The following is a 21,947-nucleotide window of genomic DNA, read 5'->3' as shown; positions in this document are numbered from 1 at the left end:
GTTCCAGAATGAACCTTGCCTCCAATATTTGCTGCTTTGTGACCAAAAACAAAGCGTTTGATCTCACAGGGTCATGGGTTAAAGGGCAGACTTGCCAAGAGGAGGACACACAATTATGCAGGTGCGGAACCTAGCCCACTCCTGACAAAGTGTACTCAATGTGCCTGACCTACTGCTGGGCCCTTCCTCACGGCAGCTCTCCCGAGTGTGCTTTGGGGCTGGGTGCCTCCTGCTGTATTAGAACAGTGTCAACAGCTCTACAGAACCCTGTCACCATTCTTGTTTATCTTGCCCTGGCAGTGATACAAATGTCCCAGCTGCAGTGCAAGAAGTTTAAGAGCAATCCTGATTTCTCAGTTCGTCTGCCGCTATAACAAAATGCACAAGACTGGGTTATTCCTAAGTGACAAGTTTCAGTTCTCGCAGTGCCAGAGGCTGGGAAATACAAAGTCAAGTTGCTGGCTATTCTGGTGACCTCTGCTCCCAAGATGACATCTCGTTGCTCCAACCCCAGAGAGAACAAATGTGTCTTCCTCACCTAGCAGAAGGGAGAGAAGGACAGAGGTAAGGCCGGTGCACTTCTTAATATCATTGCAAGGATGGTATAACATGAATTAGAAAGTGACAAATGTCTATGACCTTTCTTGTTGTGCCAAGTGCCTGACCAGAAGCAACTGCAGGAAGGGCTTGTTCTGTCTCAGCTAAGGGGTCACATTGAGTCAGCATGAAGCAGAGAGAAGAGGGAACCAGGGCCATTACCAAACCTGGAAGCACACCTCTAGTGACTCACTTCCTCTGAAGTAAGGCTGTATCCCTTCCAGTTCCTACCGCCTTCTAACCCACCTTGAGCTGGAGACCAACTGTTCAAGCTCAGGAGTCTGTAAATGACATCCCACATCCCAAGCAAGTGATACAAATATTCAAGCCCTGGCATCTCACACAACCTTACACACCACTTTTACACACCTTTACACACAACTCCTTCCCAAGCTGAAGAACTCCTTGACCCAGGAGGAGGGGCCAGAGATACAATGGTCAAGAGTCTAGAAAACAAATCCTATCTAGGCTCCAGCGCACGGCTCCAGACTTCAGGAGAGTTTAATTCTAGAAACACACCAGAAGCCTCTCTTTCAAGACTATCAAGATGTAAAAAAGAAATCAAAGAAGGCTGAGCTTATAAACTTTTGCCAGCCCAGCTCTTCACGTGGGGTTGGATGAGCCTCTGGAGTATCCTGCCCAAGCTGTGTAGAGTCTGTACCAGAGGCAGAGTTTGGCTTCCAATTCCAAGTCCTTGTTTGTTTTCCTTCCACCCCTCAGTTCTTCCTGTGCCTCCATACTCCACACCCCTCAGCCATCCAGATAGAAGCTCATTAACAGACTAGAACATTCTTTCCCTTCACAGGGCCAGGGACCTAGAATGTCCACAGAAACACAAGCGATAGTATTTGGAGGTCAAGCTCCCGCAGTGAGCATGTTTCTTCAGGCTCCTGACCTGAAAGTGCTGAGTGGGGACGGTGGTTCCACCAGGGGACAGTCTTCCTTGTCTAGTAGCCAGCACTTTTCTTAAAGCTTGCCCTCTTTTCTGCTCTATTATTGTCTGCGAACCTCAATGAGCCATTCCCCCCCTCCTCCCAGATACCCCGAAAGCCCCTCTTCTGATAAAACTTTGAGTTAATTAAATGTGGGAAGTTTGTATTGTGTTGTGTCATTATATAAAGTGTCCAAGATAAAGAAACCTTTGAAATCGCTCGCCTGGACAGTTTCAGAGAGAACCCTAGTGGTGGCAGGGACATTCAATCTCACTGTCTGGGTGGTGTTGACTTGCACAGCTCATAGGAGTTTCATTGTGTATATAATTACCCCTTTCACGGTCGCACAAAGGTCCCTTGACAATAATTATATAACCTTCCTGAGGTTTTGGTGGTTTTCTTCCTGGCTTGACAGCCAAATCTATGGGGCTTTCTATTATCAGTGCATTCTAATTTTTAATCATTTTGAGGTGTGGATCCTCTGATGCTTCAGGAAATTTGACACAAGCATGCTCAGAGGTTCATCTCTCAGGTGATGCTAGATCACATCAAATTGAGAATGAAGATTAGCCATTACTCCTGCCGTGATGAACTCTCTCGGGTCTTCTGTCTGTCAGCTTCCGCTGTAAGAGCCTGCCTCTACTCAGCCTGTCTTCTCCTTTGCTTATCCATCTGGAGATCAGAATCCCAAAAATGCCAGCACAGCCTGCCAATCACAGAGACTGCGGCGGTTTGTTCTTGACTTGTGAAGGGGAAGCCAAGTCAAGTGTGTGTTGTTTTGAGGTGTTATTGCTGCTGGTGCTGTGGACTATGCAGGTTCCTTCTGTCTTTTGGTTGTAGACATTGTTCACAAGAAATTTCTTTCTTTCACTAAAATTGCTCACAAATGTCTTTCTTTCACTAAAATATCTTTCCTAGGGCTGCAGTTTTCAAATGCCAAGACCTCTTCTCCTCCACTGACTCATAAACTCATCAGACACCCCGATTCACTGTAACTGGATACTAGCGGCTGTGCTCAAAGTTTTGTCCCGGCCTGCTGCAGGCCAGCCCTCCCCTGAGGTGGAGCCACACCTGTGTTCTGCACTTAAACCCTTGTACCCCATCCGCCACCAGGGATCTGCCCGCCTTCAGCCCAGCGGGAGAGGGAGCTTGGGCACAGTTTGTGGAGAACTCAAAGGAAAACCAACTCTGTTCACAGTCCCCAGCTCCCCCAGCCATGGCACCACAGGGACGACTTCTCATCCGTGGGGGTCGCGTGGTCAATGATGACTTCTCACAGGTGGCGGACGTGCTAGTGGAGGACGGCGTGGTGCGGGCGCTGGGACCAGACCTGCTGCCTCCCGGGGACACATCCCGGGAGCTGCGGATCCTAGATGCAGCGGGCAAGCTCGTCCTGCCGGGAGGCATCGACACACACACGCACATGCAGTTCCCGTTCATGGGCTCGCAGTCAGTCGACGACTTCCACCAGGGCACCAAGGTACCCAACCCACAGGCCTATAATCTGGGGTCTCTAGCGGCTCTACCTCGTGTGCTCCAGTGAGGTAATAGAGACTGGGGTGGAGTGAGACACTGAGCTAGCTGTGGGCACAAAAGGACTCCCATCTGGGGTGAAGGTACTGTGTACTGTGCTCTGTGTTGCTAGCCCAGGCTATGGCCCCTCTACTCTTCCCTTTGGATTATTTGGCCCCCCTAGAGGCTATCTCTTCCCTTGAGCTCTTTTCTCTAGGCACCACAAGGTGGCATCGGGCAATTCTCCTTTGTCATGATAATCCACGGGTGTTTGCAAAGCCGCTTTACAAAGCTGCTCTGTTGTCTATACAGTTGGCTTGTTTGTTTTTCAAACTGGCCTTCACAGCCTTTTCTCCCAGTTCTCCACTCCAGCCAAGAAGTGAAAATTCCATTCACCTAGAGGACACAGCTAGGACTATGTAGGCCTGGATGCGAGGAAACGAACAGAGTGCACTAGAGCCCAACCCTGTAGAAGTAAGATAGCCTGACCAGAATTGTGACGATACCGCCTTCTAGGAGTTCTCTTCCAGCCTTCACTCACACCAAGGTGACCTCTTCAACCCCCTTTGCTACCTGCTCGCTCCAGGCAACAGCCCCTGCCTGCTCTTAGTGATGTGCAGGAAGCAGTCAGATCTGGAGCCCGGGAGAGGATCTCCTGGTCGTTATCTAAAGGCAGACCAGAAGCTCACACAAATGAAGGGTGTGGTAAAGGTTTCTTTGGTGCTTCAGACGCCACCACAGGACTGTCAAGGTAGCTTTATGGGAACCTAAAAAGGCATCCTCCGTGCCTAGGCTGAAGAGGTCAATCCACACCATTTTTAAGTCTTGCCTCTAAGCTCCCTTGAGAGAAGAGGCTTCTTCCAAAGGGTCTTCCTCGAGGACAAGGTTCTTCACTGGATTCCTGTCAGGATTGTGTCTGAATGTGTCCAGCTGCAGAGGGAGGCCTGGTACCGACCAGCAGGCTCTCAGAGCAGCCCACACGTTCTTTATTTCATTTATTAACCTGGTTCCAACCACCCTACCCTCCTCACACCTGCCCCAGCCAACTGCCCCAGTCCTCCACAACCACACAGAACAGTTAACAGAAAGGAGAAAGGCAGGCAGATTTGACCCAGAGAGAAGGGTCCAGGACACGTTGGCTAATGCAACATTTGGAATGCTTCCTCCTGGTTACTCATTACCAGTGTCTATCATCGTGTTAATGAGTATCTTCTTCTACAGGACAAACTCTTGTCTCCTTTCAAAACTAGAGTACTGTATTGTGAATAGATATCTTTTCTCAAAATGCCATGAGCATGAACAGAACACTTTTAAATTTGGAATGAGTCTGTCGGTGATTGGAACAATTTACAATTGTAGATAACTTGAATAATAATAGGTAGTAAACAAAATCTCCAAGCACCCTCTCCACACTGTTAATATTTCAGTCTATTCCCTCATGCTTCTTAATTTTGTATACTGTAGCTTCTTGACATCATTTTGGTCATATGTCTGTATGACTGTGGAGATGGAAGCCTGTATATGAAGCTGTTATCATTTACAGTGTGAGGCGCTTCTGTCACTGCAGACCTATCATTGACAATAGATTGCTAATGTCAGGGCATGACTTTGAGGAACCCCATTTGCAGAGTGGAGACCATCAGTCCTGTCTGCCAAACTCACTTCAGCATCCTCTTGAAGGCCTAGCAGTAACTTTCCTTTCCTTTAATCTGGTCAGAGTTTAGGATGAAGGCGCTATGGAGAGGAGTTTGGATGGTGAGGAATTAGCCCTGTGTGTCCTGAGGTCCAGGCCGCTGGTCCTTTCTCTTCTTAGGCATTCTGAAACTTTTACAGCAAGGAGAGATTTATGGCTCCTCCCTGAGAAGGTATCTCCTTGAAGCATGTGACAGAGCGCAGCATGAGAAGGAACCTAGCCACCAGCGGACTCTTTGGGTATTTCTATTTTTAAAGATTGTCAAAATGTAAAACAAAGCGTGCTCTTAACGAGCCAAGTGTGACGCGCGGGGAATGGTATGAGCAGAGAGAATGAGGTCAAAGGCTTTGTAAATACACAGTGCCTGCCACATACTGAAGAGTTCTCGCAGTGGGGCTGAATTGCTGGTGCTTGTCTTCAAAACACATCCCAAGATACACCAGAAAAGCCCAGAGAAGAGACTCCATAAGGGAACAGGACGAGGAAGGCCCAGAGCCATGCAAACACTTGCTCACTGGCCTGAGTCTTCTTCCGTCGTCTCCAGACAGTGTTGGTGAGCCCTTGGTTTGTGAAAAGTAGGGATAAAGAGAACCTTCATAGAGAATGAATATATTGCATATTTCAAGGCCTAGAGAAATACCATTTTAGTGCTGTTAACTGACAGTTCTCCCACAGAAAGCATGTTGTACACCAACTGGGCTAAATATGCATTGTTCCTTACAATAGTGGGTGCCCCCATCTCCGTTTTCAACAACTGAAAAAAGAATTACAACTTACCCGCCCAAGGGGCACACCTAGGAAATGTCCGAGTTAACAGCTTTCCAAGTTTAGCACAGCACGACTCCCTCCCCAGAGCTCACACTCTAGCAGGCTCTGTGCTTTTGGGAAAACATCCAGCGTTCTGATCTATCAGAGTGACCAATGATGGATGACAGAGTTAGTTAGGTAACTTATGTGCTAATGTGAGATGGAATTCTCAAGAACAAAGCACAAGATATCCTCAGGAAATACAGCCGCTCTGCCATTTACCATCCCCACGCTGTGGCGGTTACAGTGACCAAACTGAATACCTGTCCCAGGTATCATATCCATAGGGCGTCCAAATATGCACTTATAGCCACAGGACACGCGCAGAAAGTCACAGTGTGAATATGATATATCGTGCTCCCAGGAGATGGGCCCAAAAGGTTAGAGCGAAACTACTTGCTTTCTGCAGCCACAGGATGGTCAATTTAAACCTCTGACAAATAGAAGGGAAATTGTTTGTGGTACTCTTAGTAGATCATTGTGATGGGGCCCAATTTGAAGAATGAAAGACAGGTCAACTAAAGGTTATGTATTTTGTAACTCTAATTCATGTCAGGCATTGGTTTAAAGCCTGTAATGGATTTACTTAATTACAGGTAAAAGCTTTCTGTCCGGTGTAAGTAATGGAAACGGTTCTGCATCGAGGAAGCCTTCTCTCGTTTTGTGCTTCTACACTAGATGTAAAGTGATCTTCCAAGAATTCAGTAGCCACAGAGAAAAACCATGTGATTTAAAAAAAAATTCAGGAGATATTGTGAACACAGTAAATTCAAAATAATTACATCCTTACTACGTTCTATGCTAAAATGTACGGGTTCTACAAGTTTTAAAATGTATGTATTTATGGTGAGACAAAGGCCCAGGTTGGGTGGGTGGACGTGCATTTAAAGGATGATGGACCAAGCAGCTGGCAGAGGACCCAACCTCCTAAGAATGGGGGCGGGGGCAGTATGCTTCTTTTCTTTTTTCTTCCTTTCTGTTTTCTTCTCTTTGTCTCTTCTTTCTTTCCTCTTCTTTTCTAAAGGACAGAAAGTTCTCACAAGTCTAGAGAAAGGAATTAAGCTTTGCTTTGGACCATCTTGGTAAAATGCCATGTGAGTGATTACTTCCAAGGTATGTGATTAAGCGTTTTTTTTGCAGTTGTATTTATAGCGCTTTCTCACCTTGTAGAAGAAACCTTGAAATCCCCTTTTCTATTGCTTGCCAGACTAGACTTAGCTGAAGAGCTGGGTGCCTGACCCAGTGACCTCTGCACATCACTTCCTGCCTTGGGGTTGTCAGCATTCATTGGATAAATAACACATTGAATATTACTAAATAAATAATAATTTAATTAATAAAACCCATCGATTCTGTTAGAGCTTTTATCGGCATTCAGTATGTATTAGTATAATAAGCTGCATTTAAAAATAAAAATATGCAATAGGATAAAGAAAAATAGTATTTAGATGAACTAGAGTCTTAAGATTTTCTACCTATCCATTTATACTTTTCTTTGTAGGGAGACATACAAACATGTGTTTCTTCTACAGAGTTAGCCATGTTCCTTGCGTGCTTGCCTGTGCCATTAAATGTCACAGTGTATACAGCTTTGTGGCCTATCATTCCTGTTCAGCCTGTCTCAATCTTTGTAACTTCTATGTCTCTTGGGTAGCAAGGTGTATGTCTACCAATCTTCAGACATCACAACTGGGTGTTCCAGAAGCACCTCAAAGTCAGAACACTGCAAACCAAACCTGCCCACCTTCTAAGCTGTGGCAGCTAGCCAGACAGGTCAACCATTTTTCATGCTTGCTAGTTGGCTGGGAAGTCAATCCCAGAACTCCAAGCCAGGATACACAAATGTTAGCCATTTTAAAGGAGTTTTGTATGTTCAGGTGGCTTGTTGTTTGGGCTCCTTTATAGCCCACATTCCACGACATCCTGGCCTAGGCAGCCTATGTCTTCATACTGTGCTAATGTGTGGTTGTTCTAGCACTGAGAATTTGTAACTGCATGCTTTAAAAAAAATATGCTTAATGATCATAAAGCTAGCTTTTAGACTACCCAAAAGGAGAAGAAAGAGCATCTGAAGGATGAATTTGGAACTCTGATGTTAAATAGGGCTTGGGCCTCTTGGGGGTGCTGTGTTAGGACCCCTCTAAATCCAGGATTTACCTCCCCTTTGCTGTTTAGACTCAAACACTCCATATTTTTAATTAAGTCCAGATTTCTCCCTCATTTGTCTGACTGAAGTATTCTCAGTGTTCAACAAAGCTGGTCAAACTCAAGGAAGCCCTCCTCAACCATCTTGGCTTGTGACTGAGAACGCGAAAATTGAAATGGCAAAAGTTCGCTTTGCCAGAGAGGACAGATTTTTGTTTAAAAAAATAAATTCATGCACGTAGGTGGAGATTTGTGGAGAAATGTGCTTCCAGTAACTGTTTAGAGCTTGGTGCTTATGTCTCATCTGAAGAGAAAGCAGGGATGGGACAGTGGGGAGGGGTGGGAGGAGAGGGACTGACAAGTACAGATGACTTCCTAATAAAGGTTGGGGAGGAGGGATACACACATGGGAAACAAAATGAGTCTTAGGAAAGACACAGGGACTGTAGAGAAACAGATGAGGGAAATGACAGCTTGGCCATGATGTCTATTTGAGCGTCTAGACCCCAACGATGAGCCATCTATCCCTGGAAGTAAAATCTTGGGATGGGTATTTATAATAATTAGGTTCTTTATAGTGGCTCTGTTTGATGGCAGGGGTGAAAGAACAGAAAATCCCTATCCTTAAATGTCCTTAGCTCAAAATAATTTTTATGGTTCAATGGCATATTTTGGATATCTAATTGCCAACTAATATTAACGTTATATTGGCTTAGGAAAATGGCAGTAGTAGATTTTTCTGTCTAGCCATGAGTAATTAGTTGACTTGGTTTACAGAACTAGGTCTTACATCTAAAGAAATAGATATTGGTACCCCCACCCAAGATAAAAGCACCACTACTGTGTGATGGTGGGCATCTTGCGTGTGCAGGTGAGGGTCATCGTTGATGTTCTTTTGTTTATACCTGGGTGGGACTCCCAATTGCCCATCCCTCCTGGCATCTTACATAGCGTCTTCTGATACTATTAAGAAACGGTTCTCAAGGAGGAGGCTTCCAGGTCAGTTTCCGCTTGATTCCACCAAGTCCTGTATTCAAAGTGGGAGATGTCTTCAGCAATAAGGTCTCACCTTCGAGTTCTAGGAGGCAACCAAGGCAGGGAAGGGGAAACAGACAATAACATGGCGTCCGTCCTTAGAGCCCAGGTGCACACTGATCTGATGAATTTTATACATTGAACTTTCAGATATGCCCAGAGTCTACTTTCCACCTTTACCTGGAAGGATCTAGGAGTAGAGTCAGCCATAATTCTGGGAAAATGGCATTTTTTTATAACTTCTGAAATGCATAACTTTTTCAATTTGTGAATGGAAAAGTCAACAGTCATCCCTCCATCTCAAAACTTTTGAGCCCCCTCCCTTTTCTCTGTCATAAACACTTGGAATACATGTTTGAGCCAAGTACCATAATGGGCACAGGGCATACAAAAATGGAGCAACATCAGTAAAACCGAGGGATAGGGACAAGCTTCCCTGGAGGACTCTATTGTGTGACCAAGGTTGAGAATCAATCACTGGTTAGAGAAGGGGTCAAGGGAGGGAAGAAAATGAGTAGCATCCCTCTCTGAGAGGCTAGAGAGGCTAGAGAAGAAAGGACAGCACTGTCAGAGAGGCCTGGAGAGGTTGACAAGACAACAGCAGAAAGCTGAGTGATCGATCAGGTGAGGTGAGACCCAACAGGACCTTTGGAGCTGTATAAAGCTGATCTTTCATCTAAGAGTGGAGCAAAGTCAGAGAAACACGGGAAGGCCCACATCTCAGAGGTGCATGTATGCCCTGTGGCCCACACCTCTCAGCTGAGTGTTGTCTTGAACACTCCCGGGGAAAGAGTTCAAACCCCCATAGTCCGTGTGTTGCTTTTCTCTTTCCTCTTTCCTTTCCCCTCTTGCTTCTTCGTTTTCTCCCCACTCTTGTTTATTTAATTAGGCTTTTAAAAGTGACACAGAGCACAGAAGGTGACAATGCAGAAGGTGGAGGGACTCCTGCCGTCCATCGGAGGTGGCCTCAAAGAATTATATATAGGGACTGGGTATAAGAATTTCAGGAAGAAAGTAGAAGGTCTCAAGTGGGACGCTTGAGAGTCTCGTGCAAAACTGGATAGATCGTGTCCTCGATGTTTTAACTCATGTCTTTTGGAAGGCAAGCAGTGTGGGATGCCTTCCAAACCCCAAGTATAAATTATACGTATGGTATTGGGACTTAAGTTCAGCTTGAAAAGTCTGTTTACATCTTAGTGACTGCCAGGAAGTTACCAGTTCAGCCCAGAGCTTTTAACTGTACTGTTAGGTGGTTTTTTGCTTTATTTGGATTCTGTGGTCAGACTTTTCAGGATGAGCTTAGATATGGAAAATAAGAAGAATATACTTTTGGGACTTTTCAGTAATGGTTTACAATTTAATGTGTTCCTTAATAAGAACTCAATGATAGGACATTATGACCCACTGTGGGGGTATCTCTAAGTAAGCTCTATTGTGCTTAAACTGGAGTCACAGTAGCTTCCTTTGTCCCCAAAAGAGGGGATAAACTGGTAGGTTTTCCAGGGCAACCAGTCAAAGAATTTAGGAGCTGGAGAGTTGATTTATGAGCCAAGACTAGAAAAGGGAAAAGCATTTTGTTTGGCTAACTAACAAATGAAAGAACCCTCAATCAGGAGTAAAAAAAAAAAAAAAAAAAAAAAACAAAAAAAAAACAATGGTTTTGAGGCAATAGACTGTGCTCACCCCTCACTAGAGTATCCAGTCTTGTGGGAGGAGAAACAGAATGGGAAAGAGACAAAAGAGATTGCCCCTCTCTGTTTTCTTTCCTGCTTCTAGTTAATTAGAAGATGTAACATTGGCCCCAGAAATTGGGACCTGCTTTAGTTTTACAAGAGTGGTGGCCCTTCTGTCTTCTAGGACACCACCCAAAGCTCTAATTATGAATTACATGTCTTAAACCTATTTGCTTTTGTACCATATAAGTGTGAAATATTTTTAAGAAGTTTAGGCTTTAATAGAAAATTTAGCAGACATTGAAAACAATGTTTCACTAAAGGAAAACTGAGCTGACCTCTAATCACACCAGCGACTACATTTGTGGAATCCCCAGTGAAGAAAAGACATTCGTCCTGGCTGGGGCCACCACTCATTCTGTTGGTGTTTGTAGAAGGCTACCTTGGCCTCTCTTCTCGAATCCTGCTTGTCTCTCTCAGAGCCTCTTGAGTATCTGCTACAGGATGGCTTCCCCTTCTTTCTCCTGCTCATGGTTCATCAGCAGCATGAGTGTCAATATCATTGAATGATACCCAAGCAGTTCACATTCAGGGTGCTCCAACCCTGAACTCACTTTTCTTTAAAGCCCGATGGCTCTTCTCCTCTGCCCTGACAGTGCTGATGATATTCTAAATGTCCCCAGTCAAGTCCCACTGGCTTCCTCTTACCCTACAAACAATCATTGTCCTGCCTTCCTCCTCTGGGCAGTGACATTTCGTATGGTCCTGCATGACCTCGATTCTATGCTTTACCACACCTTGCTGGGCTTCTGATGCCTCTCCCAGGTGCCTTCTCCCTCAGAGCCTCCCTTGTCACTATTCATTTTCCCCAGGAACACAGGTTCTGGAGCACAGTGGCTCTGTCCCTAGCCTGCTTCTGCCAAGTATTCTAATGAGTGTTCTCTGCCCCATCTCCTCTACTCGGTGCCATGGCTATCAACACCGAGGAGCTGTGGAGATGATTGTCAGGTGCAAGACTCAGGTGAGTTAGTTGTGTGCACATGGCACGCATGTGCTGTATTAGATACTATCCTCATTGTTGACAGTTGCCACATGCACACCCTACTTTTAATTTAAATCCAAACTCCCTCTGATCACTGATTTGTATCTCTGTCTCTCTGTCTCTTTCTGAATTCTTAGTAGCATTTTCTCTTATCATGCAATTTAGTAAGATTTCCTCAAATGCAGCGTTTTCTATAATACTATGAGGGTAGAAATGGATCTTCTGCCTGTTGTCCCAGCATATTGTGTTACAATTACTTACTTGTGTTTTAGGCACTCCCTCTGGACTGGTGATTCTCAACCTGTGGGCCACGACCCCTTTGGCAACCTTCTATCTCCAAAAATATTCACATTACAATTCATAACAGTAGCAAAGTTAGTTATGAAGTAGCAATGAAAATAATTTTGTGGTTGGGGGTCCCCACGACATGAGGAAATGTGTTAAAGCATTGCAGCATGAGGAAGGTTGAGAGCATGGCTCTAAGCATCCACATCCTGTGGGAAGAAGAAAGAACTCATAATTATGTATCATGATTGTCAATATCATGGCCCTCCCAGGCTCCCCCGTTCCATATAATGGCTACGTATGGTGAATTTATAACATTTTAATCAGGACACAAGTCACATGTAATGGAACTTGGCTATGTAACTGTGCAGTTCCATAGTTTCTGAACTATTGACAGACCATGGAGACATCACCACAGTGTTAGAGCGTTCCATTCACCCTTGTCTCTCCTCCTGCCAAACTGCATCTGATGTACCATCCTCCTCTCGTGACATCTCCTTCAGCCCTAGTTAATCCCCACTCTACATTCTGCCCCCATGGATTTTCCTCTCCGGAACGTTTTCTGTAAGTTGTGCCGTGTGTGCCCTTTCATGACTGGCTCCTCTGCTTGGGCATCCTGTTTTCTAAGGTTCGTCTGTGCCGAGGCAGGAGTGACGATTCCATTCCTCCTGAAGGCTGAATGCTGCCCCACTGCTGTGTATCTGTCAGTCAGCAGGCAGTTTCTACTTCTTGACCACAGTAGTAAATGCTGACTAGAATCTTGGCACCCAAGTCTTGGGGTAGACATGTTTGCACTGATCTTGAGTATGTACCGAAGAGTAGACCCCTGGGTCCTGCTTCATCTGTTTAACTTTCTAAGAAACTCCGGACTGGTTTCCAAGTCCTCTGCATCATTCTACCCTCTCACCAGGAGCAGACGGCTCGTCCTCTGTGACCTAGTGTATACATCCCGACAATAATTTTTAATCAATTTATGGTGAACACGTTTTGACATACTTCTTGTCATTCTTTCCTAGACAATACAGAATAACAGTTATTTACAGAACATTTGCATATGTGAGTAATCTAGAGGTATACACAGGAGGCTTTACCTTCAATATGGACAATGACTAGGGCGCCCAATATAAAGGAATTGAACACAGTTCTTTTTTTCATCCACCAGGTGAGATGGCATCAATTCTCATGTTCTGAGAGACCATTGTATCTAATTTCTACATACTACATGTTGTTGGACTTTCTAAATCTGTAGACCTATAAAATTTTTTCTAACACTTTAACAGTTTTCTACTAGAAAAAGAAACAAACCCACTCCTGAGGTACTCCTTGTTGTATTGGAAAGGCACTTAAAGAAGGAACAAGGTGACAAGATTAATCTCTATTCAAATAGAAATACAAACCCTGAATTCTTTTTTTCCAAGTCTTGTCAATCCTTATAGGAGTATCTTAGGAAACACAAATATGTCTTTTCTTCATGAATAAGGACAATATATTTAAAGGTGGTAACAAAGTGTTGAATCTTATGTAAAAAAGTAAGGCAGATAAAAGTAGAGAGAACTGGAGAGACACCAAGTGACTTAAGGAAGAGTAAAAATATATCCTAAAGTGAGAGGGAGAGGGAGAGGGAGAACAGAGCCAACATCCCAGGCCCTGAAATCAGTGGCTGCACCCGGGGCACAGCGTGGGCAGGAGTGAAGCTGGAAAGACACTGTCCCTCCTGGATTACCAGGAAGCCACATCTCAAGAAACGAGACGTGATGGGTGTGAGAAAAGTGGAACCATTCATAACTATAAGCAAATGGCACCAAGGCTCATGATGGGTTAGAGCACAGGTCTCAGGAGGAGACTGTGAAGAAGTACTTTCACACCTTGTCCAAGGATAGCCCTTCTTGCTCACTGAGGGGCCAGATGCAGGTATTGGCCTCACTTCTTGGATGAGGAATCAAAGAATACAGGAATACAGGAGTTAAGAAACTGCTCAGGAGACCTGGCTAGGTGTAGAATCTGAACACCGTGCTAAAAAGCCAGTAAGCCCCCAGAGTCCTGCTGTAAACTACCGGGCCACCTCTCTTCCATGATTCTGTTTGTTTTCTTCACCTACATTGTTTGAGTACAGCAATTAAAAATGCATTAACCACCTTGTGATTTTCGTTTAAATTAAATCAATTTAAATAATGAGCCAAAGGCATTTGTTTTTGTAATAGTTTTTAAATTACTTGTAATGTAGCGTAATATGCCACCAGGTCTGTGGAGGGTTGAGGGAGGATGCAGGGACTCAGAGACCAAGTTTATGAAGATTAAACTTCATCCCAGAGGCAACACGAAGCATTCACTTTCCAACGTTTTCAGTTGGCACAGAATAGTGTTTTACCTGTATAAGCATTGTGTAGTGATCAAAACTGGGCAATTAGCATATTTGTTGCCTCAGACATTTAGCACCTCTTTGCCTCGAGGACACCGCAAGTCTTCTCTTTTAGTTATGAAGCACACACAGCAGAACAGTCAACGATAACATTCTCTACTGTGCTACTGATACCAGAGCGCCCCCTCTTGTAGGATGTCCCTCCTCCATCCTTAACGTGGGGAGCCAAGTGGCTCTGTTGGAAATGCCCCCTGCACTGAGGGTCTGTGGGTTGATGCTTGGGGCAGAACTGGAGAGAAAAAAACCCAGCAAGGAATCAGCTAGAGATGAAAAGGTTCTGAGCTAAAACCAGAGCAGAGGGAATAGGCGGTGACCAGGGATGTAAATCAAAGGAAGACGAAAAAAGACGAAAGTGTTGTCAGCAATCCCAGGGTGCAGAGACATTAGTTAGTGCTCTAAGTTTCCCAGGATCCTCTGGGTGGATCACAGGGCTACCGGCAATGTAAATTCCCTAAAACAGATCCCAAGGAAGTGGGACTTTAAAATAGCCTGGATAGTTTGGGATTTGTTTGTTTGTTTTTGTTCTTAAAAATGGTTTGTATCTTTTCTCCTTTTCCCACCTGAGGGTTTCTTGAGGAATGGACTCACTCTGTAGCCCAGGCTGGACACCCACTCACAACAACCTTTCTGCTTCAGCCACCCAAGTATTGGGACTGCAGGCATAAGCCAGCACAACCACTGTGTCAATCAGTGTTCTCTAGAGTCACAGAACTATGAAATGTCTTTATATTTAAGGGAATTTATTAGGCTGATTCACAGTCTGCAGTCCAACTAACCCGACAGTGGGCAACCATGGATGGGAAGTCCGAGAGTCTAGCAGTCGCTCAGTCCCATGAAGCTGAGTGCTTCACCTGGTCTTCTGTGTAAGCTGGAATCCTGAAGAAGTAGGTTCCTCTAGATGTGCTGGCAGTAAGTGCAAGCAGAAGAAGGAGAAGCCTCCTTCCTCCATTGTCCTCATGTAGGCCTCCAGCAGAAGGCGTGGCCTCATAGGATCTGGATCACAGGTGTGCCCTCCATTTCTGGATTGTAGTTCATTCCAGACATAGCCATGGTGACAACTGGGAATGGCCAGCACATCCACCCACTTCAGGTTTTCTTTATAGTCATGCTTTCTTTTTCAGAAGCCGCTCCAAGCATTTTAAGACTTCAAACTTTAGTTTCTAGGGGAGTCTATTCATGCCTTTCAGGTCTTTTAAAAGGCAGCATCTTCAACATTCCCTGGGCCCATCAGATCCGCCGAGGGGCTGACAGAGGTACAGTGTTCACAGCACGACCTCTGACCTAACCAAGGACAGGTGATTGATTGACCAAACCCTCCTGTGATTGCAGGCTGCTCTGGCAGGAGGCACCACCATGATCATTGATTTTGCGATTCCTCAGAAAGGCAGCTCCCTCATTGAAGCCTTTGAGACCTGGCGCAACTGGGCAGACCCCCAAGTCTGCTGTGACTATAGCCTGCACGTGGCAGTGACATGGTGGAGTGACAAGGTAAGGCAACTGCATCCCAGCGTGTGCCATTAGTCCCCTTGTCCTTTGCTCTGTAGGAGAGCAAGAAAATGACCATGTCAAACAGCGAACACCACGGCGGTGTCCCTGTCTCGGGGGTGACTGGGGACTTGGAGGACAAGCCTTCGTTGCACATTCTTCTGAGTTAAAAACACTAGATGTAAAAACACCAGAGAAAGCACACGATGGATTTCCATTATGCTGTTCACAGTAGCATCGTCCTGCATTTAATTCAGGAATTGTCAGCGTTTCCTCCGATTTCCACAGCACCTCTCCCTCTTATTCTCAACATCAACTTGCCTAAAAAATTTTAAACCATATTAGAAAATTTTAATTTATGAGGAAAACATCAAAGAAATTCTAAAATCCCTTCCAATCCGAAGTCCTGACAGGAGGAGACAAGCTAGGATCTGTTCCAAGGGCTCTCCCAACTGCGTCCAGCTGTGACGTGGGCACTCCCAGCACTACACAGCTGCGTCCACCTGAGACTCATTTACGGGAGACTCAAAACACCTCGCCATGCCCACCAAGTATTTAGGTCATGAAGAAAATGGTGAGATTCAGATAGAGAAGATGCTTTGGAGAGCCAATAAAATGTTGATTTTTCTCCTGAAATTGTGTGTGTGTGTGTGTGTGTGTGTGTGTGTGTGTGTGTGTGTGTGTGTGAGAGAGAGAGAGAGAGAGAGAGAGAGAGAGAGAGAGAGAGAGAGAGAGAGAGAGAGAGGGAGGGAGAGGGAGAGAGAGAGCGCAATTCTCCTTGGGATTTAAGTCCTAACTCATCTCTTCATATTGGATTTCATTCAGAAATGTTAGGGGAGGGGGAGGGTGGTCCATCATGATACTATTTGAGTAGTTTAGACACCAGCATCCCTTCCAAAACTTGTTTCAGGCATCACGTGGATTTAAAACCAGGGATCAGTCCGTAACAAGTACCCAGCAGACATCATTCCAAAGGTTATAGTCCGTTGCCCAAATTGATTTTTCTCCCACAATGATATTTAAATGATGAGTTTGCTCTGATTTATATCTTTAAAGGCAAGCCCTTCCTTTCTTCCATCCTCTCTTACCTCTTTTTCTTCCTTTCTTTTTCCTTCTTCCTCCTTCCCTTCCTTCTTCCTTTTTCCTTCCCCATCCATTCCCCCATCTTGTTTTGCAAAACAGCAGAGGCAACAATGTTAGCTTTTTCCCAGTCCTTTTCATGCTTTAACAAGTAGATCACAAATACAGGTTACTGTGTTACTATAACCCAGAGCTCAGTAAAGACTACAACAGCGGAAACTTAGTGTCAGTCCTGAAGGTTCCAAGGCCAAGGAATCTACATGACTGCTTTGTCCAAAGGGCCATCCCATGGTTTAGAAGCCCCTAGCTCTCTGTGGCAATCTTCTGTGACCCTTGCCTTTCAGAAGGATCATTCTAACGCCTGCGCACATCGCTTGTACATCCCTGCGTCTTGGGTTCCCCTTTTTGAAGACAACCAATCATGAGGGGCTAGAATGTACACCAATGACATCATTACAACCAATCACATCTGTAGTAAGCCTGCTTCTAAGTAAGGGCTTAAGACTTTACCACGAGGGTTAGGGGACATAAGACAGTTTGTTAAAATGTTTCCCTTCTTTTATGAAGTTTTTGTGTAGTCTTTTCCCACCTCTTTTATTGAAAACAAATTTCCCCTTCACATAATATATTCTGCTTACGGCTTCTCCACCCTCTACTCCTCCAAGTTCCTCCCCACTTCCCCTTCTGTCCAGACCCACTCCCTTTCTGTCCTTTATTAGAAAAGAACAGGCTTCTAAGAGATAATAATAAAATATAATAAGATAAAACAGAAAACTATCACACTAAAGTTGGACAAGACAAACCAACATCAGGAAAAGAGCTCAGGAGAAGGCACAAGAATCAGAGACCCACTTGTTTGCACACTGTGGAATCTCACAAAAACACTAAACTGGAGGCCATAATGTATTCACAGAGGCCCTGGTGCAGACCTGTGCAGGCCCTGTGCTTGTTGATTCAGTCTCTGTGAGTTCGTATGAGCTTTGCTCATGGTGATTTGGAGAGCCTTATTCTTGGAGTCCTCCACCTCCACTGTCTCCCACACTCTGTCCTCCTCCTGTCCTGCTGGGTTTGATAAGCTCTGAGAGGAGGGAATTGATGGAGACACCCCATTTGGGGTTGAGCGGTTCAAGGTCTCTCACTCTCTGTGTGATGTCTGCCTATGGGTCTCTACGTTGTTCCCATCTACTGCAGGAGGAAACCTCTCTGATGATGGCTGCCACTGTTGCTGCCGTGCGCCTTCATCTCCTTTTCCTAGAACAATCTCCTCAAATTGGGAGGTAGATGCAGAGGAATTCTGAATTCAAGGATAGAAGTGATGTTCTTGAGGGAAAGCTAGTAACGTTTTCATGTTTGTCATCTCTTAACACTCACGTTAAATCCACCTCAGAATAGAACGTGATTAACAGTGGCAGCCATTTATCAGGTAAAATGGGACGTGACATGGGGCTTAACTGCTTGTTTCTGAGGTAAATTGCCACCCCGTGCTGCATATTTCTTTTCTGAATATACTCTTTGAGGAATGTCGAGTTATCGTTTAAATTAATGAGGGACTTGTTGATGTACCTATCGCCCCCCCCCAGGTAAAAGAAGAAATGAAAACCCTTGCCCAAGATAAAGGCGTTAACTCTTTCAAGATGTTTATGGCCTACAAAGACCTGTACATGGTGCAAGATGAGCAAATGTACGCTGCCTTCTCTCAGTGCAAGGAGATAGGCGCCATTGCTCAGGTGCATGCCGAGAATGGAGATTTGATTGCAGAGGTGAGCGCTTCCAGCCCAACCCTTCCATAGACAGGAAAATGGCTGTAATCTAAGCAGAGACATCAGGCTCTATGAAGGTAGACTCAACTCAAGGGAAGAAGTTAAATCACTCATTATCTGTGCCGCATAAACACCCAAGCTGGCCTGTTTGCCACTGCCTTTGATTTTATTCAGTGCCTCCACATGGTTGGATGAAGAATTCTTCTTTTCCAACCAGCTACATACATTCAATTTTAAAAGAAAATATGCTGTTATAAAAACGTGAGTTATTTTCTTTTAGATTGATTTTTTATTATTTATGTGTACATGTGTGCCTGCATGAGTGCATGTGCCATGTGCATGCCGTTCCTACAGAGTTCAGAAGAAGTTGGATCCCCTGGGACTGGAGTGGCAGGCAGTTGTGAGCTGCCACGTGGGTGCTGGGAACTGAACCCAGGGCCTCTGGAAGAGCAGGCGGCGCTGTTAACTCCTGAGCAGACTTCCCAGACTGTAAATCATTTCCTGTACGTCCCTCAGCACGGGATTGTTTTCTGAGACTCAGGCTGCCGGTACAGAATGCTGATGTGTGGCCATAGCTGTGCACTGAGGACGTGAGCGGTGCAGAGGACAGTATTTCAAAGCCTCACCCTTTTCAGAGACTGGGAATTCCGGTGTGCTCTGGAGGAATTGGGAAGATATTTATTTCTCATGTTAGCTCCATTACCAATGCCCAAAGGGTGTGCCATCTGCAAGATTTAAAGAGCTGTCTCTAAACCTTTATATTAGCTGATTTTTTTCTTCCCCCAGGCTTAGCTCCCATTAAAGTAAGATTGCAGCTCAGTAGCCAGGAGGCCCTGGGAAGACAAGAAGGGGGTGTGAGCTATAAACTCAAACAGGCCAGAGTTTAAATGTGACTTCCTCATCGTGTGACACAGGCGGGTCCTGTCAGTCCTCTGAATCTTGACTTGCAGTTCTTTTGCGAAAGAAAGAAAGAAAGAAAGAAAGATAGATTGAAGAATTTTCTTCAATGGATGTAACTAACATTAGTGGACTGAGTTGAGGGGCAGTGGAGACTGGTTTGGTATAAAAATGCAACTCCTTAACAATATGTTGAGTGGGTCACTTCAGCAAGGGTCTTGAGTTGTTCTATTTTGTTTCACTGAATTAATAAATACTAAAGTCTCAAACATGAACAGAAACCTCCTGATCTTTTTCGGGGCTAGGATAGACAGACAGACACACAGACGGTAGAGACCAGAGAACAAACTCAAATGGCATTCCTCAGGAGCCAGTCCACTATTTTAGAGACAGTCTGGCTGACTGGGCGTTCACCAGTCAGTCGGACAGGCTGGCCAGTGGTTCCGTGGATCCACCTGTCTTGCCTTCCCAGCATTACCAGGGCATCGTCCATCCTGTTTGGCTTTTTCACGGTGTGTTCTGTGGACTGAAATCAAGAGCTGCCTGGTTGCATAACAAGCATTTTACCAACTGAGCTCTCTCCCTGGCCCCTCTCTTCCCCTACCGTTTCAATTGAAAGAAGCTGATGGTGAATTGATGCGTGGGGACACTGTGAATCTACGCGGTCTGCGTATTTCACTCTGCCCTGCCCCCACACCTAGAGGTGACACACCTGAAAGTCTTTCAGAACCTTTAATTTCCGATAAAATCATTAGTAATCCTTCCTGTTCTCTTTTTTTACATTCGTGTTGCCTTTTAGGGGGCCAAGAAGATGCTGGCACTGGGGATAACGGGCCCCGAGGGGCACGAGCTGTGCCGCCCGGAAGCGGTGGAGGCAGAGGCCACCTTGAGAGCCATCACCATTGCTAGCGCTGTGAACTGCCCTCTATACATCGTGCACGTGATGAGCAAATCCGCAGCGAAGGTGGTAGCTGATGCGAAGAGAGAAGGTATCCAGTGGGACCCCAGCGCCTCTGTTAACAATGCTTCCTTTGCTTAGAGTATGAGGAAGCTGTGTTTGGGGTCTGCCATATGTAAACATGTCTGCTTCTTTCTTCTTTTCTATCCATCTCCAGGGCCCATTCGCTTTCCTCGGTGACTTCTTCCTTCTACTTTTGGCCTCAAACTATTTCAAGCTCATTATCCATCTCTTAACGCCATAAGCAGCAAGTTTTTATTTAAAAACACAATAGTGAATTTTAATTTTAAAGCTAATTTTACAGCAACTCTCACCTTTCCTGATCATTAAGCTTACACTGCTAGGACCTGATGAGGCCAGGGCAGGGTTCATGCTCAAAAACTTGCTTTTGAACAGAATCGATTTGTCTGACGGCACCTTGGATGTCGGGTCAACCAAAGCAGGAGCTCCCAGAGCGCTTTAAAGATTGCGGTTTTAAAGGTTATTCTTTAACTTTGAATTGATGGTTGCCTCAACTCTCTAGTTCAGTCTAAATGTAGTCATGCAAAAGAAAGAAAAAGTGTGGGGGAAAAGGCATTAGTTTGCTACTGGAGCCCCCACCTACCTGGTAGATGGCACAGGTAAGCCTGAAGTGGGGAAGGTCATCCTGTTAACGCCCCTCCTGGGAGTGATAGCCGGTGGCTAATGTACCTCTTTAAAAACCACGAAATGGATTTGGTATGCTTTTAATTGACACCAACATAAATTTTGTCAAAATTGCGTGTTCCAGGAAGTAAGGATTTTGTGAGCCATGCCCACTTTTAAAATGTAATCCACTATATCATGTGTTAGGAATAAGGTTAAGATGAGCTCAAAAAGTCTCACTAGCAACTATTATGGACCCCGTGTGACAGGATCGCCACGAAACAGCTCCCTCCCCTCACCTAAACAGAAGTAGCGAAAATCCCAAGCTGCAGTTCCAGCTTTCTCCCACCAGATGGTGGTGTTGCCAGCTCTATGGAGCTGGTTAGGTTTCCCTTTTATTGGGCACACCAGGTACACAATGATAAACTGGAGAGAATAGTAAAATCCTCAGAAATGCCCATCGTAACCCACCAGCAAGCTGTGGTTTTGAGAGTTAAGGCTGAAAGCTTTTTCTTGACAGTGGGTATTTATTCTATATGTGGACTAGATTCGATCAGACCCAACTTATAAAGATCTGGAGATCACAGACAACAATCTTAAACATAGGCATTTTGATTTTGATGTTAAATTAGTTCTAAACACAATTTTATTTCTTGAACGTGAGAACTGTTTACAATTCTACAGTAATCCAAGTTTCAAAATTATATACTCCCCCAGAAAAAAAGTTCAAAGAAGTTTTTCCCTCCTTCTGGGTCCTTGTCACATCCCACAAGAAATATTTCCTATTACTTCATAAAATAAAACAAAACGAAAACCACCTTGCTAGTATTTTGCCCTTGCTGGTTTTTCAGTTGCAGTATATCCTTGAGGCCAGCCCTCGAAGGTGGGTTTTTATCATTCACATTGCAGATCTAAAATGTTCTGCAGTGTTTTTCCAAATAACCCTCATTGGAGGGCCACTTGGTCTGGGGCAGCCCTCAGAACTTACAAGTGAACACAAGGG

At 44.9% G+C, this 21,947-nt stretch overlaps 1 protein-coding gene across 1 annotated transcript in view; it reads left to right on the top strand.

Moving 5' to 3' along the window:
• Nucleotides 1-2,667: 2,667 nt before the first annotated feature.
• Nucleotides 2,668-21,947, top strand: part of Dpys (dihydropyrimidinase) — a 74,779-nt gene continuing 55,499 nt past the window's right edge. Inside the window, exons 1-4 of the mRNA XM_032890828.1 lie at nt 2,668-3,009; nt 15,470-15,628; nt 18,286-18,465; nt 20,162-20,351. Coding sequence (XP_032746719.1) covers nt 2,746-3,009; nt 15,470-15,628; nt 18,286-18,465; nt 20,162-20,351 — 793 coding nt within the window. The 5' untranslated portion in view covers nt 2,668-2,745. The remainder of the gene's footprint in view (nt 3,010-15,469; nt 15,629-18,285; nt 18,466-20,161; nt 20,352-21,947) is intronic.

The sequence above is a fragment of the Rattus rattus genome, chromosome 1 (assembly GCF_011064425.1).
Source record: "Rattus rattus isolate New Zealand chromosome 1, Rrattus_CSIRO_v1, whole genome shotgun sequence".
Lineage (NCBI taxonomy): Eukaryota > Metazoa > Chordata > Mammalia > Rodentia > Muridae > Rattus > Rattus rattus.
Note: the sequence above shows the minus strand (reverse complement) of the source record. Positions and strands in the feature narration are given on the sequence as shown.